Here is a 17,650-nt window from a genome sequence, read left to right on the forward strand (position 1 = left end):
CCTAAAATCATGCTGCTTTAATTATCATCTCTGTGCGGATGAGTCACAGATCTCTCGTCCCTTCTGTTCTCATTCGCAGTTCAGAATCTCCTTCTGGATATTCACCACCAGCCCTAACGCGGTATGCTGGAAAGCTGAAATCACGTTTCTTCCCAAACCTTCCCTGCTCCCCCCTACTTCTTCCCCCATCTCTGTCAACAGCTCCACCACCTTATGTCCCACAAGCTCACAACCTGGGTGCCATTTTCAACCCCGCTTCCCACACAAATCCTGTCGATTTTCTTCCCACTGCCGTTCAGAAATATTTGCTTGCTTTCCCACTTATGCTGCAATTACTCAATCCCTGCAGCTTCTTGCCACTGGGTCTATGGCATCCTCATGCTATTATTATTCCCTGCCCCTCCACACTGAAGCTAGGGTTCATCTGTACCTGCAGCAACCCACTCTGTCCTCCCTCATGGGAAGCATGCGTAAGAACCAACAGAGATGGGAGAAAACAGAACGGTGAACACACGCCACTTAAGATACTAAGGGAAGAGGAAAAAAAAAATCTCTACTGTGAAAAATATAATGCAAACTATTAAATAAATGCTACATAAAGGGTCATTCCCTATGCAATCTACACAAATGCTTCTAGAAGTCTAGAGCCTTTCCCCGAATATTTAACGAACCTGCAGTTCTCTTAAGTTCATAACCCTTGTGTACAAACTAATAGCAATTACCCAGCTTACTCAGTACAAAGAATTGCCTTAATTTTATTTAAACAATCTGCGTGGAGTAGCATCTATCACCATAGCAACAGAATACTTCATGTAAAAATTTAACACAACTTACATAAATCACCCACAGATCAAGCAACTACTGGGAAAAATTGCTCACTGGATTAAGAGAGATGCAACGTGTACACTGAGCTCTTTTCTTCTATCTTTCTGAAGTCATTTTCCATTTCCAATTATTTCTACCCTCCTTTCTGTAAAAGAGATCATCTTGCTTTCCTTTGGGATCTGGTCGCATATTAGTTCTTAATTTGCATATAGAGAGTAACACTTCTTCCTGCTACGCCGTTTCTAAAACGAGCTGGTATACCATTAGGTAAGAAACCATAGCAAGTATTTTAGCAGCGACTAAAATCGCATTGATACTTGCTCATATATCCTGCTAGAATTTAAATGCTTACGTGGTCTAAATTGAATTTCAGCTCTTAGAGTGATTTCTTTACGCAGCAACATTCTCAGCAGGTAAAAATAAAATCCACTGAAACTATCATCAGATGAGAGGTTGGGAATGAGGGAAAAATGTTCCATCCAAAGCAGAAAAAACAAAGTCGAAACACCCTTTTATTCCACACCTCTAATTCAGAAAAATAAGCGTCATGCATTCAAAACTAAATCTTTTATTACTGACACGCAAAATAGAGCTTGTAGCGTAATGTGTTGCGCAGTTCTTTTCAGTGTCACTTCCAAGACCATTTAGAGGTAAATAACTTCTTAATTTTTCACTTCTGCTTTTCCTCTAGTACTCTTGTGAAAAAGAATTCTAGTTTATGAAACACAATTGCAGCAAAATGTTTCACATTTCATATAATGCCTAAGTGGTTATTCTGCCAACAGAGGAAATAAAATTAATCGAACTTGAGAAAAAGTAATGATACTTAATGATATTCAGGCTCAGCTATGACTTGAATATTTCATATTGGATCATCTGAAATTCTTGATGTATTTTTAACGGATTTAAGCAAACACACACACACACATGTACTTCACATTATATTCCTGAAATAAAGATTGACCCTACACCTTTTCATGCTCAAGGCTTCTATTAGCTACCTAGCAACACATAGTTTCTGTAATTCACTATACTGAAGTGAAATCTTGCTTTGCCGCACCCGGTTACAGAAACCGTACGTCTCTGGAAAGGGAAATCAGTTTCTGAAGTAAAAGAAACACAGAGTCTCTGTCTTCACTCCTACTGATACGAACAACATAAATCTTAATCCATCATCATTAATGATTAAATATAGCATTTACAAAGAATTACACGAGAAGCATGGCATATCCTCTGTCTCCCTCTATTCAAATAGAAACTGTGATGCCACTCAACATGCCCTGACACAGTGCCCACAACAATCAGACTATGAAAAAATAGTTTTATTTAAAGGAAACATATGAGATACTGAAATACATTCTTCCCTGCTGTCTACACTTTATCTCAGTTTCCACCAACTTTCTGCTACCTTCTGCAAGTGCTTCCACGAGTGCATGAATTAACTCAACAGTCCCTGACTCCTTCACCGTCACCTTGACCCACTCAGGCTCCTTTTCTTGGAAAAATTTCACAGCTGCATTGGTTTACCAGTACATGCCCCACCAAAAAGACTACTCTTTTTTCCACAAATTATTCTGCTCTGCGTTTCACTTTCCACCATGTTCAGAGGCTGCCAATCATTCATCTGGAAGAAAAACAACCAAACAAAAAAACCCAAACATGCCAACACTGAACCATTTTGGTTTATGGTCACTAAGCTTCCTATGTACTCAACAATCTTTTGGCATTTTTTTGGTTCTTTTTCTTTTTTCTTCTTCCATCCACGAGGAAAAGAAACTACTTTCCCTAAGAATGAAAAAGAAAACACAGCTAACAAATTCACAGGACTTTACAGGGTGGGTTTTTATTAAAGCATGCAGTGGCTTCATAAGCTAATTTGGAAATATCACATCACAGACTACACAAGTTGGGGGAAAAAACCTCTTTACAACATATATCTCAATGACAAGTAATGAGGCATCAAATTATTTCTCGTCATGGTTCATGTCCCTATAGACCATTATTGATGCTTTAACCTTTGAGCTATTCTGTGCCTAATCCCATTTCAAAAAGGACTTCAAAACTTAGATCAAAAGACAACAATATATCTACAAGTAAGCCATTTCAAGGGGGAAAAAAGTATAATAAAATAGCAGAAATAAATCAGCAGAATCAGAAAGAGGCGTCAATGTTAAGCACCTTAGGCACTTTTCACATTACATTAAATGACATCTGAAGTTTTCCATAAAAGTGTGCTATAAAGAAATATCCTACTCTCCTATGAAAAAGAGAAAAAACATTGCTAAAGAGCATAAATTGAAACTACTTTGATATAGCTTCTTGTAAACAAAAAATAGTTTCCTATTTCCAACAATCCTTTATATTCCATTTTACCTTATACATTATACACTGACTTCTAAATGTAAAGAAAATAGCTGCACAGGATGATATGTATCCTGAAACACCATTACTTCTGAGCACTGCTTCGTACCTTAAGCAACAGAAAAGTCTTGCATAAGAGCAGCAGTTGAAGGATACAAGGTGAGTCTAAATTTCTGTCAGTGTTACCTGCAATGAGTTACAACACTTTCATATGAATACCATTTGAATTCCATGTACTATAGGCAGAGAATGCCTGGGTATTGTTTTCAAGGGGGACTTTTTTTGTTCTAAAATGTCACCACATCTATTTAGCTACCCGCTTGCACGCTTACCCCTCTACTTGTACACTTATCAGAAATGAGGCATTTTATATAAGCAGTGTACTATGCATATATATATATATATATATTTAAATTCCAAGAATGTGGCCTCCTCACCATCAAGTATTTTTATTAAAAAAGGGGGGATGGAGGGGATTGTTATCATGCTAGGCTAACGAAGTTTTTCCTGCAAGCATTTGATAACAAAGTTGGGGTGGAAGAAACAATGTTGACAGTTTAAATGAAAAACTTTAAGATTTAATACATAACTGTTTCCATCAAACACATGTTGCTTTGAAAACCCCAACAATCTGCAAGCACAAACTGGCTTCAATGAAGAACCAACCAACCATTCACACCACTAAACTATTAAAGACAGTTTATTAGCTAAAGATACCTGAGGTAATTAGCTACTTGGTACGACCTAAAATTCAAACTTTTTAAGCTATATTTAGTGAGTCCTTAAAGTCCTTAATAACTAGAACTTAAAAACAAGAGTGAGGAATTGTGATAGAAAAGATTATATGAGAGATACTTTGTAACAATAGTACTAAGGATATTAATTATTCCTTTCTATTCACGTATTTTATATTGTCCTAACAAAAAGAATAGAACCATTTTATATTATTGCATTTGGATTCTGAGTCGGTGCAGGGGGATAAGAAAGTAAATTCCCTTTTTATCCTTTAAACTGGAAAACAAGCCTGCACTTAGTTTCTCAGTGAGACTTAATACTTGAAACATTCGTCACATAAGTTACAGCCATTTGATTATAAAAAAAACAGTGCCATACAGAAATAGTGCATTACTCAAGAAATAATTTGTGATCCTTTTCAATATCTTTTATCTGAAAGACAGCAGTGACTAGAAGGCCAAAGATTACCCTGCTAGCACGGGAAGTGAGTCCATCAGGGCATGGAGTATATGGACACTTACTTTTTTGAATCTCAAACACCTTTGAATGGGGAATAAGTTCCAAATCACTCTACTGAGGCAGTACACAGGGCTCTTCTAGGCTATTAGGGCTTTTAGCTCAAAATCCCAGGTGCCTATATGTCCAGACAGAGTATTTGTGGATGGCTGCCTTGGTCTTTCCTAGCTATCTTCCATCCCGGCCGCCACCTCCCAGATTGCATCACTCAAGGTTCTCACCCTGTGTCATCCGAAATCTGAGTTTACCTCCAAACGTTGCTGACAGATGATGCCAGCAGTACATTCCGTGACAACAGCGCAAGCCAGATCCATGTCAGCCAAGTGGCTGTTCTCCATCTCCACCCCTGTTACACAGAATTGCTTCCACCGCATACTCCCTCTTCAAAAAGGTGTTTAGGCAGAGAAGTAATTGCAGTGAAACTTTTATAAAGCAGTATTTACAGGCCTACAGCTATGCTTCTGCCAGAGCATTCTCGCTAAGTAAATCCCACAAGACATTAAAGCTGCGAGATAAACATCAGTGGTTTTAAAACTAAATAAACACAGCAAATCATTGTGAAAGCTGATTAAGGAAAGTAAAAAACACGTGACGAGCCCTACTAATGATCACTACTAAACAGCAATAATAAGAACTATGGTGTTCAGCAGTAAAGTTTTCTTTAAATGTCTGATAACGTTAGACTTTTTGGATACTCCCAAGATTTCCAGGGTTTTAATTCTAAAGAAGAAAGCTTCTTTAGTGAAACATTAATGGGTTCCTGAGGAATAAAAGCATTGAAAATGATAATAAAAGCTACCCACAGATTGCCTAAGAAAGCAATAAAACTTCTATTCCTTACAGTTATCACCGTAGCTACTTCTACCTTTCTAAAACAAAATAAGCACACTTAAAAGGACCAGTTCCCGGCACCCTCTGAAGCTGAACACCCCAACTAACTAAGTCAACAGCAAAACTTTCACGAATGCCATAAAGACAAGGACTCACTCACATTCTTCCTTATATGCATTTGTGACTAGAACAATTCTGCTGACACAAATCTAAATTTATGAATGAACCAAAAGGGAAAAAAGCACAACGCAAAACAACCTCATACACCCTCTTCAACCTGTACACCCATATCCCTCTAACACCTATCTTGTACCATCAAGAAAGGACAGGCCTTTTTTACTTATTGCAGCGTAAACAGAGAGTACAGATAAAGCACAGCCTCTGCTTCCGACAGGGAGGCAGACAGGTGTAGGAGAGAAAGGCAGGGAGTGCATGGGAATGGTAGCCAAAATCATGATAGTCTCATGGATTTGTTTGTTATTTAAATTCTTCTTTTTTTTTTTTCCTTCAGTGTTCTGCTGCAAGGGAAGAGTTGATTATAAAAACGAAACAAGAATGCAAGCCTTGAATTAAATAAGCCATCAGCAAGGAGGATGGTATTAAGAGTGAAAACCTGCAGGAAGTGCCTATGAAACAATATCCTAAAGTCCTAAGGGGGGAAAAAAAAGTCCCTAAGACAAAATAAAACAGCTGCATAGAAGCAGATGATTAGCGCGAATGCAAAGCAGGTTACAATAATAACTTGCAGTGCTCTGAGGGACCTGCTTCCCTGGCAAATATCCACCGCATGCTGGCCTCTTAGTCGCGTCCCGGCAACGTGCAACACACATAGAAACTGAAATGGTTAAAACAAACTATGTGCCATTCTGAATTTTATTCCTAATAAAGTCTCTAAGTAGGTATTATTAATCCAAATTTTCTAAGTATTTATAGGTTAAAGCATAGACACTGAATAGATTTACTTAGACTTCATACTCATAAGTGAGAGCCGTAATTCTGTAATTTTTTTTTTCTTCATTATCCATTTAGCACTGATTAAGGGTGGGGCGGACCAAACAACACTTAATTCTATGAAGAAACACTGACATTACAAATAGCCTCAAAACGTGCAAAATAACTCAAGCAAGCCAGCTTAATTTTAGCTTTTTTCCCTCTATCTTGACTAAAGAATCATTTTTAATAAATTGGAATGTCAGCTTAAACAACACAAAAAAAAACAGTTTTCAATCCTGCCAGTGCTCAGTTACTAAGGTGAATACTGGAGTTCTGTTTATAAATTGTATGAATGTCTTTAAAAAAAAAAAAAAAAAAAAAGGGAAAGGTATAAGAAAATGCACACACTGCATATTTTTTAATAAACCATTAAACTTTTTAAAAAACTCGCTAGCTACTGTTACAAGAAAAATTCTAACACTGCTCTTCACAAACAAAAAATATTTTTTCATTAAATTATAAATTATTGTAAGTTAGTGAAGTACTATAAAGCACTTCACATAGAAAAGAAAACGGATTCTGAGGCAGAAAAAACACCTGATAAGGTGATACCGAAACATTCGATTTACAGCCTGAAGAAAGCACAATGAGAATTTTCAGAGTGTTCAGTGATCATACAAAAAAAAAAGCTCAGCAAAGACATTTTGAAATGCTACATTGGAATGCATTTGTTTTAAGTAGAGATCAAACCACATGTGTTTGGGACTAGTAATGGAATTTTTCATTATCATTCTACTGACTACAGCCCAATTCAATTTCAGAGCATGCTTAAATTTAGGCACATAAATGCTCCTTTTTGACTTCAAAGTATGGATCATGTACTGAACTGCTTCCTGATTGGGGAATCATGTCAGTTTTGGCAAAGATAAAACTGCTGTTCTCCAAACGTATTAAACGGTAACACTTCGTCTCATTCATACTGAAAAATATACCTAGAGAAATATCTACCTACACCATAGCAAATTAGCGGTATCATGGATGGGGATGAATTTGTAAGAAAATTCACTGATATTGAGCTAATTCCCAGGAAATACTACAGCAGTTGATATGGTATCCACTTTCTCACTAATAGCGGATGCATGAAAACGGATCAGGTGGCTCTTCCCCTCGATTAAAAAACCAGATAGTGATGCACAGCTACTTCTGTGGAAAATGAGCAGTTTGGCCAAGGGAAGGGGTGTCCTCCGTGCCTCCTTTTCCCAGAGCACTGACCCCTTCTCACAGCTCAACGAGGGCAAAATGAGCCACAGGACAGCAGATGAAAAAATATGCGTCGTGCAAAAGGCAGCCAAGAAAACGAAGGCCCGGGCTCTTCTTCCATAGCCACCACCGCTGGCACCTCCATCCCAGTTTGAGGTGGGGCAACAGTGAGAAGCCCAGTGGTGAGCTCCGGGAGGCTGAAGGACGGGACTGGTGGGGCACCCCTTGGCCCTCGAGCCTGGGAAGCAAACAGGCACCCTCGCTGTGTGGCCTGTGGGGAGGGAACAGCCCATGCTCCATTTCCACATCAAAAATCTCACACACAGTTGAGGGGAAATTATTATTAATAATAATACTAATCATATAGAAAAGTGAGAAACTTTCATTTCCCAAGCCTGAACACACGAGACTAGCAATACTGCTCTTTATCTCCGGTGGGAGGCAAACCCAACTAATCATCAGTGTTGCACCCACTTATGAAAGGGTCAAGGAAAAATGTATTTCTCTTACAAAAGGGAGAATATCATCATACAAAGTCATGCCAAGAGGCCACAAGAGAAGTTTAGCTTTGCTCAGTCTGGAGTGATGCTTCTGAAAACCACAAGTCTCCTCAGTGGTCCTACCTTGCCCAGTCTCTCCCTTTTTTTTCCACTCCACCTTCTTAAAAGCAAACACTCCCTTGAATTTCCATTTGGCAGCAGTGGTGGTCCCTTCCCTCTGCTGTTGCTGAACTGCCAGGAGAGGCAACCCTCTCTGGACACTTCTCCCTCTGCACGATGGGCACTGCTGCACTGCATGGCCAACTGATGGTGTAAGACGGTACCGAGGCCCTTCACAGTCACCAGTAGCAGATTTGTCTCAGAAATACATGCATCAGGGTAAGTGATAATGCTCAACTGAATAGAATTACTTTGAATTCCTAGGTTACTTCTACAGAATTTGGTATCAACATTAGTTTGAACTTGCAGCAAAAGAGACTTTACAGTTTCAACAGAACGGGCAAAGATAGGAACAGACCTAAACCACACTCAGAGAAGCAGCAGAAGGGTGGGGAAGGTTCTCTAGATTGCACTCCCAAATGAAGCCTGTTGCAAGTGCTTCTCAGTACCTACTTCTGGATTTCTTCAAGGTAGGACGTACAAAAATGTATTCACAATACTCTAGCCTCATGGGGTCATATTAACAGGTGTCTAAATGACGTGAATTGTATGAAACAGCAGATGACAAAAGTCCAATACATACAGACCTTTTGAACCAAACAGGTAATTAAAAATTAAAGACAAAATATAATAAATTAAATATACAAATTATCAAGTAGAATTCACAAATTTATAGTGAAGATATTAGACTAGATAATCCAAGATGAATCCTACTACTGAGATATTCAGAGTCATATACACAGCACAACCCAAACTAGTATTATAAAACGAAGATGCAGATTTTCATAAAGCATTTACCTAGTACTAGTATACCCTTATTTTTCTGAGACAATGATATAGACAGAGTAACACAAAATTGTGTGAAGAAGGTCATGGCCATTTACAATTTAGGAAAAAATAAATTGCTGAGCAGATGGTTTCATACCTGTTGTACTATTGTTGTTAGTTCCAGGCAGAGCTGTATGACATTATTTCTTGTTACTGAGTAATCTGTGACAGCAGCAAAAGGTGATCTAAAAAAAAAAAAAAAGAAGAAGAAAAATGTTGAATAATACTGCCATATATCCACTTGCTTCACTGGTGCACAATGTGTTTAGTACACATTGGTTTTAGAGATATTAAAATGACACAGAATATCCAAAATGTACTACTAAAATTGTAAAATACAGGATACATATCCATGAAAAATGTTCCTCTCTCCTTGGTTTTGCAGTTTTTAAGTTCCTCTTTTAAGAAATTACATTTATAAAAGCATTACCTCTCACAGCCTCACAGTTTATTTCTGGACTGCCTTTACTCCCACAGAAAAAGCCCACCTTGCCTTCTGCATTTGTTTGGGAATACCCTCATAAAGGCAACCAGAGGCAGCGCTTCCACCTGTGATATGAATGGTGTCCAGATGTGAATCAGATCAGAAAAGCATTTGGCTGATTCACTGGGATTCTTGGGACCTGATCTAATATCTGGTAAAAGTACTGGAGGGACTCAGAAGTAGTAAAATCTTTATTCAAACCAGAGAATAACATTTGGAGCCAGAGATACATTAATGCTCAGAAGCAGCTGCAAAGGCTAAACTGGGGGCAAAACCTAACATCCCCCCGCACTGTGCTACAATCAGAAGTGCTTAGTGAAATGAAAAGTGTAATCCAGCATCTACAGACATCACCTACATGTATCCTATACCTTAAAACTTCATATAAGAATGTTTAAAATGCTTGCCTACCTAGAAGCTCGCTTGCTTCCTAGAGACAGTGCTAAAATGTATTTGGTTAGTGAGTCTGACAGTCATCTGATTTTTGTACTACAAGTCTGTGTTAAACTATAAAACTCAACTTGGCCTATTTTCTATATTCAAGTAGCCAAACACTAGGCAGGACTGGTGCTTCCTCCAAGAGAAGTCAAGATTTTGACTTTATCAGTGTTGCAAATGAGGTTTTTATGGCCATTATTAGCATTGCAAAGATGGCATTTCTCCCTAATATACCTGCTTCAAACATTTAAAATAAAAAAAGAAAGGTGGCAAAGAACCACAAGGATTGTAAGGTCTGAATAAATTAACAATAGATCATTTAATGTGCCAGGATCTCTAAGCTGGGTGACTACACCCCTCCCCAACTGCCTTCTTTCATCACTTCTTAGAGCATACATATTCGTACATATCTTTAAGAATTTTTCAACGCTGGTTGGTATTATGCCTTCCTCATTTAAGGCTAGAGACAGAGACAAGTTTCCAGTACAAAGAACTGTGCTGTAAGTATGTCCAAATGACAACCACAAATATAGTTCTACTTGTTCTTAGTAGGGTTCTAAATTTCTTCTCCATACGCAGAATATTGAAAATTTAGCGCAGGCAGATTTGGAACTGTCCGTTCATAAACCCATGTGAACACCCCTATCTCCACCTGCTTCCTCTAATGCCCTCTTTCTTCTCCAGGGCTCCCAATCCAGCCCTGATGGTTCATAAGATCGAACGAACTTTGAGGTGCATACTCAAGTCTAGCAGCTTTAATTTGATGTAATCCATCATACAGCAATATATACTTTCTGCCTGTATTTTCTAGGGAGGAAAGCAGTACATTCTTTTTAAAATAAAAGGACAGAAATTGGAAGCTAGGCAGAGTTTAAGAAACATAAAAGCAAAAAGAGAGCGAGGACTTAGTAGACAGCATGTGAGTAGGTTCCAGAAGGTGCCTTACAAAAGCTATTTGACACAGACATATAATCACAATTCAAAGTCCAAGTCTGACACGGGATATGGCAACTGAGCAGTAGGTACACACTACAGCAGGCCTGCCCACGGACACACACAGAGATTATTACTGAAGTTCAGGAGACATGTGAGCATATTAAAGGATAAAAGGTAACTGAACTGCTTGGTTATGAACCATAATTGTGTTTAGAAAAAGTACATTAGCCAAGATGTACAAATACGCTGGTATTTTTCCTTTCAAAACTGTAACTGTTGAGGTTCTGAAATCTACCTGAAACCTTGGCTTAAAAAGGTTATGTTCATTTATGAACTCACTTTTATTGAAGATGAATGGAATCAAGCCAGCAAATGGTATTATTTTACTTTAAGTATGGATGTTAATACAATTTGATCCTCAAATTACACAACTGGAATCTATTTGACATTTCAAGGCCTCCAGCATTTCTCTAAACAAAATCGCATGGCAGGCTTTGGCTAATACCGCATCATCTTCCCTCATACTTCTACAATTTAGTTTGGTTTCACGGTTCACGAGGAAAATAATGACATTTTTACCATCATTGCTCTTAGTGAAGATCATTAGAAATGCCCCAAATAAACTTTGTTGACATTTAAGAACAGGCAAAGGGACTGAGACATTACTCATTTTTGTTACGTTGAAGTTTACACGGTGAAGATTTACTGAAAACAGCATGTGCAGCAGGCAGCAAGGGTGCCAGCAGGAGGGAAAAGACTACTAAAAATCAATAACTGCTATGTAGTATTTTGAAAGGTTCTTCACAACCTGGAAAGATAAGGAGACGGGTCCATGTTATGTGGACTTTGCTCCTGCAGAAAACGCAAGGGGTCCTCAAGCTGCCTCCTCTGCAGGTTTCTGTATATAAATCAAATCCCTCACATCAGTTTCTGCCGAAGTGTCTCCGGGGTATTGCTGCAAATTGGGCCGGTACAACTGCAATTCCCTTTCCTCCCTCTCCCCAGTTCAGACCACTTCCCTGGAGGCAACCTGCAAGCACAGCTATACAGCCAGTACTGCATATGCAGCCGGGGGAATGGTACGGGCCTCTTTAAACATTTACTACCAAAGGAAATGTATTTTTGTTTATTAATTCCCAAGCCTCAATTTCAACAGTGAAAGTCCAGCAAGACTTAGCACAACACCATGCCAGCAGTTTCTACCAAAATACCAACAGAAACTTCATTGTAGGATGGCTGATTGGATTTAGAACAGCAGGAGTCACTCGGGAGACAGCGTAAAACACCAATCTGACAAAAAACCTCTTCATTGATAATATATTCACTGATTTTCATTTTAATACAGCCCAATGTTATTGACTGTGAACAGATCAAACAATATATATAAATGCAAATAAAGCTTACCTACACTATTAACTTTTCAATTGGCTGCTAAACCACTTCCCTTCTCAAGGCATAAGAAATGTGCCAAGTAAAAGGAATTCCTTGTTTAACGAGACCACTTCTCTCTACTTTTTAAAAAATTATTTCCTTGGCTTGGCTGAGCCATTTCTATCAGCTTCCAATTTCTACTCTTTTCTTTCAAAGCCACATCTTCCGCAGTCCCTTGGACCTTCAAGCCTCAGATACCTCCTGTGGCTCCAGTGAAACAAAGTCCCTGAGAACAACTGTAATTTTCAATACGTGTGCTGTCCAAGTCAGCGCTCTAAGTTAAACGAGAGCTAAAGAACTGCCTTGGACTGGGGCCATATGTTGCCCTACTTCCTGCTGTGATATTGACCTCAGTGTCCCATCGTCTCACCTCCCTCAGTCATTTCCAAGACCTTTTCCAACATACATTTCCCTATTTGTGGAATACTTATTTACTCGGTTTCTACTGTAATTTATTTGTTCTTCCTTCAAAACCTCCCTGTGATTCTCTTCCTTTGCAACACCCACGTGAAAACACCTTTGTAGCTCCACAGCACACCGCCCTGACCATACGCCCCTTCCATTCATTTCCTCTTCCAGACCTCTGCTGGTTTCCACCTTCCATTCTTTGTCTACTCCTTCTACACCTGACACCGTAAGGAAAGGAGATCTATGCAATTGCATCAATGCTTCTGCACGCACGTGCAGGCTGGTTTTGCCTTGGTCTCACCTTTTCTCCTGCCTGCTCCTTTCTAACATTCGAAGCCATTGACCGTTTTCAAGCCAGTTTCACAAACGGGTGGGTAATAGGTTGCATGGATAATTAAGTTCCTACATGTTGTGTCATCATGCATGCAGCTGGAAAAGTGGGAGCCTCTTAATTTTTCTACTGTGCAAATGCACATTGTGAGCCCGCACCTTATTAGACAGCACAGATTCCATCAAGAGCTCCTAAATACCTCATTCACAGGGGAAAAAAACACCTTACAACTAGTATTTACTTTTTTTTTTAAACATTAAAGTCAATCAACTTTAAGACCCTAACCTATAGGAAATAAGGTTTCCCTAACACCAGGCATGACAGAGCTACCTGTTCTTTTAAGTTCTTTTCACCTTTTTTTAAACCTGTGTTTGAGATAAATAATAAAACACCTCTGAAACATCAATTTGTTTATACATGTGTAATGCAGGCTGTAATACGTGCATGTATGTATACACTTTTATGAATTGAGATCTAATTAAAATCTTTAGCAGTATCAGCATCTTTCAGAATAAGAAAAACTATTATTATCTAATGCTAATTAAGTCACCCTGAAGGACTGGTAGAAAAACCAGCTACATCAATATAGCACAGCTAATTCCCTCACAGAATTAAGAAATAATACAATTCAACAGCTATTAATAATCACAACTACTGATTGCACATGAAGGAAAACCCTTCCCAAACAATTAAAAAAAGATGTGTATTGTGAAGGAGATGCATAAATTCGGTATTTCTACATTATCAACATTTTCAGCCTCATATGCTTTGGCCTCCTCATCTCTCTTCCTCATATAACATTTGTTTAGGAGAAAGTGATACGTAGAAATAACTATTTCATTTTTAAAAGTTGCAATTTGGGCAAATACAGACTGTTGTTAGTAAAAGCATTGCCCCAAAATAAAAGTTAATCATATTTCACCCCTAGTTGTAGTCCTGAGCTGTTTTATAACGATAGACGTTGCGAGGGGTTTAACACCAATATCATACTTGTTTTAGCATCCTAACATGGGAAAACATAATCAGAGCAGTTTGATTAAACATAATAGTCCAAAATGTTTTAAAAAGAAAGGTAATCTAATCAGTAATATTCTACAAAGGTAACACATTAAGCTCAAATAAGAATCTGAATGTACAATATTGTTGCCTCTATATTTGTGCCAAATCCATCTAAGATTCATGAAACGAACATTTTATTTGGATTTCTAATGGAACGGCTTTACGTAGAAGCAGGGAGGAATGCAGTAAAATTCACACTGGATAAAGGAATTCTTTAAATGAGTGCTCTGTTAAACATTTACAGCTGTTCCAGTAGCACGATATGGCTAAGTACCACAGCATTCTTGGGCAGCACTTACCAACAGGTTTGGCATCCCATTCAAACAAGCATAATGGTGGAAATGCATAAAGGAGACATAAGATTCACAGGTTTAAGACTGAAAACCAATTGACAGAAAGCGAGTAAAGAATCGCTAAACTCTCTGCTTTCTTTTTGTTTGGGTTTTCATTTGTTTTCCCCCACCACCTTGTGTGCAAACCAGATCTACCCTGTCAGGACAAGCAATAACCAAGCATGGCTAAAAGGACTGTATGAAGTCATTTATAAAGGAGACTCGAAACCAGTAACACTTCCTTTGTCAGTAAGAAGTTATGGGCTTGCAAACATCCAAGCACAATTTTCACAATGAATGCTCCTCTTTACTTAAAACTACAAAATAGTCACACCATAAACATCACCAAGGCTCATCCACCGAAAACAATGAGACAAAGAAATCCAGCTGACAACATTTTACCTCCAAGTGGAAGAAAAGGTATGCATTGTGTATGTCACCATGGTGAAAAAAGGGAGCAGCCTTTTTTTGAAGTGGGGGATGCGTTCTGCTGCCACAGTGCTTCCATACAAAGCAGGCGCGAAGGCTGCGCCGAAGCTGAACACCTAGGACTGTTCATACATAAACAAGAGTGTTTTCAGGCTGCACTCCTCTGCAGACAACAGAGCGTCACCCAAAAAAGTTTACTCAGCCCCCAGGTGAGGCTTGGAGGTCCTGTTCTGCTCTCCAGACTTAACCACTGAAGCGTTCAAATGACCTATAACTTTAGGCACAGATTTTAGCCTTACTTAATAGGATTTATGTATGCATGTAAGTGCTTCGCAGAATATTAGCACATTTCAGGCCATGCCAAAATGAGTTGCCCAACCTGGGGTTCGAAGTCAAAGGATTACACCCCACCACTTTGCGAATGGCCCTAAAAGCAGACCCAGACCTGCCAGAAAGGCCTTTTACTCTGAAATTTTAAGTTTTGTTACTACTGTCAGCAATTTGACCCATATCTTTTATATGACCAACCATTTCTATTTGCAGTTGGGCTTTTTGTTCATCTCCTTGTTCCATTTTGTTCACGTATCATGTATCCAGACAGCAGTGGTAAATTAATCAGACTGGTGCACATTTGTCAGCCTGCTAGCTTTTCTCTGGCCACAGCAGTGAGTCTTGAATACAAAATCTTATCTCCGCAAGATCTCTTTGTTCCTACGACTTAGATCTCAGTGTAATCTGCAGCAGCAGTTTAAGTTTTTTATTTCCAAAAGGGGGACAGTGCCAGGGTGAAAAACAAGGGATACAGGAGAGTTGCTGTGAAAGGCATATTGAATCACTGCCCACACAGATGGCTGAGTCAAGTATACTAAGAAAAATGCAGCATTCCCTGTCAAATCCTAATTCATGACCATTAAAATCTGCGACACAACAACAGACGCAAAATGTTGTAGTAGTTGTCTCATGGGAAGTTGATTATATTTTCTTAAATTCTTAATTGAAAAATAAACTACTGCATTATCTTAGTTGTGTCTTTAATGAAGACTTAATTAAAGCCTGAAGAACAACCATCGTCCCCTTCCTTACTCCTAGTCCCTAAGTCCGCATTTATAGTTCATACAGATATTGTTACTATTTGCTAAGATCCAAAACATTCTTCTTGATGCTGCACAAGATCTATGGTATGAGGAGTCCTTGCTCCAGATACCAGGGCCCAAGCACGACAGAGCAGGCAGGAGCAAGCAGCCCAGATGCACAACTGAGAAATTTTTCTTGCTCAGTGGAGTCAGCAGGAAATACGGATTTCCAGGGTGTTTGGTTGGCAAAGAAGACACAGTGGTGGAGGTGAAGGAAGGCAACGTATCAAACCAGGAGCAACATGGAAGATGGCACCAGCAGAAGCAAGGTTTGCAAACAAGCTGTGTGCTGGCAGAGCAAGGAGACAAGATGGGAAGAGACAGAGCTCATGCAGCTGCCGCCAAACGTCACCCTAGGTCAGGTTCCCTCAGGATCCTTCCTCCTCCACAAAGAGCACGACAGTTCTTCCCAGTTAAGACTGTAGTAACGAGCTCTACCTGTTAAATCTAGCTGTCCCATGAACGAAAAACATATGATGTACAGTGGGACTTGAAGGGGGAAAGTGGTGGGCTTAAAGGACGTGTAAAAGATGCTTTTGCTCCCAAGGCTGCCTTCACTTTACAGCAGCCTCTGACTCATTAGGAGACAAACTCAACACTCAATGTTGTGCCAACTTCTGATGAAAATACAACCTTCTGTCTGTCTGTCTGTCAGATGGTTTGTTAAGTTCTGGGAGAAAAAGTATTGGATGAATCTGAGCACCCTTCACTCAGGACTCATCGCAATTTCAGTAGCACAACCAATAAGTAGCAGCAAATTAGTAGAAAAGGAATGAGATGTGAGTACAGTACAAGAGCTGGCTGTGTCTCAACCAGAGAGAAAGTTAGTTAAAAGCACTGCTAAATGCTCTAAACTTGGAGCTCAGCAGAATTTTCTGGGCTCCTTACAATATCATTGCCTTTCAGTTCATGTTTGCCTCTGGATAAAAACTGTGAAGTTTCACTGGTGTCACTGAAGAGACAGGTAACATGGTAAAATCCTAACATAATTTTGTTAAATACAAAAAAAGTAGTTTGTTTCTCAAAATCCCCTGGGTGTTCATGGTGCTTCTAGATCAAGAAAGCCATGGATGGATGATGAATATTTAATTCAGAGACCTCAGAGGCAGTGAACACCGACACATCCACACACAAAGCACCACTTTCACAAAGTGGTTTTCAGGTGGACTGTAAGAACAGTGTGTGCTGTAAGAACAAAACCTTACCTGGGATTAAGAAATAAATATGTCTAATTTCAATTTCAGCTAAATGTTCAGATGCTACTGGACATACTACTGTACAGAAAAAAATACTTTTATGAGGTTAGAGATAGCTTAATGCCACAAAATTGCAATGCATTCATGTTGTGGGTCCACAGTAGTGAACTCACAACAGTAATCCTACTTTAAAAAAATTCCTCCCCAGGATGGAGTGTGTCAGCCTGATAAAAGGCAGAAGAATTTCCAGGAAGCTGACACATCAGAAAAGGAGGATTCAGAAAGGTGCCATACATTATTCCAAAGAATACAACTTTCACGAATTACAGGAATAAAGACTGAAAAGAATACCAATGATCTAGAACACCTGGATGACTGTATGTATTATTGTCTAATTCCCAAGAAGTATCACTGGAGACATTTTGATGCAAAGTTGCTTTAAATATCTGGTAAGTAGTTTGTTGCTATAGTCTATAAAGAGTGGTTTTCCATCAGCCTAAGAGCTACGTTAAGTGTCAAGTAGAA

General features: G+C 39.0%; 1 protein-coding gene across 8 annotated transcripts in view; it reads right to left on the reverse strand.

Moving 5' to 3' along the window:
• The window catches only part of CNKSR2 (connector enhancer of kinase suppressor of Ras 2), a 216,295-nt gene that overhangs the window by 146,749 nt on the left and 51,896 nt on the right, over positions 1-17,650 (reverse strand). For all 8 annotated transcript variants that reach the window (XM_074605056.1, XM_074605046.1, XM_074605038.1 and 5 more), the window contains exon 4: positions 9,046-9,133. In XM_074605056.1, the coding sequence (XP_074461157.1) occupies positions 9,046-9,133 (88 nt within the window). The remainder of the gene's footprint in view (positions 1-9,045; positions 9,134-17,650) is intronic.

Source organism: Larus michahellis, chromosome 1 (assembly GCF_964199755.1).
Source record: "Larus michahellis chromosome 1, bLarMic1.1, whole genome shotgun sequence".
NCBI lineage: Eukaryota > Metazoa > Chordata > Aves > Charadriiformes > Laridae > Larus > Larus michahellis.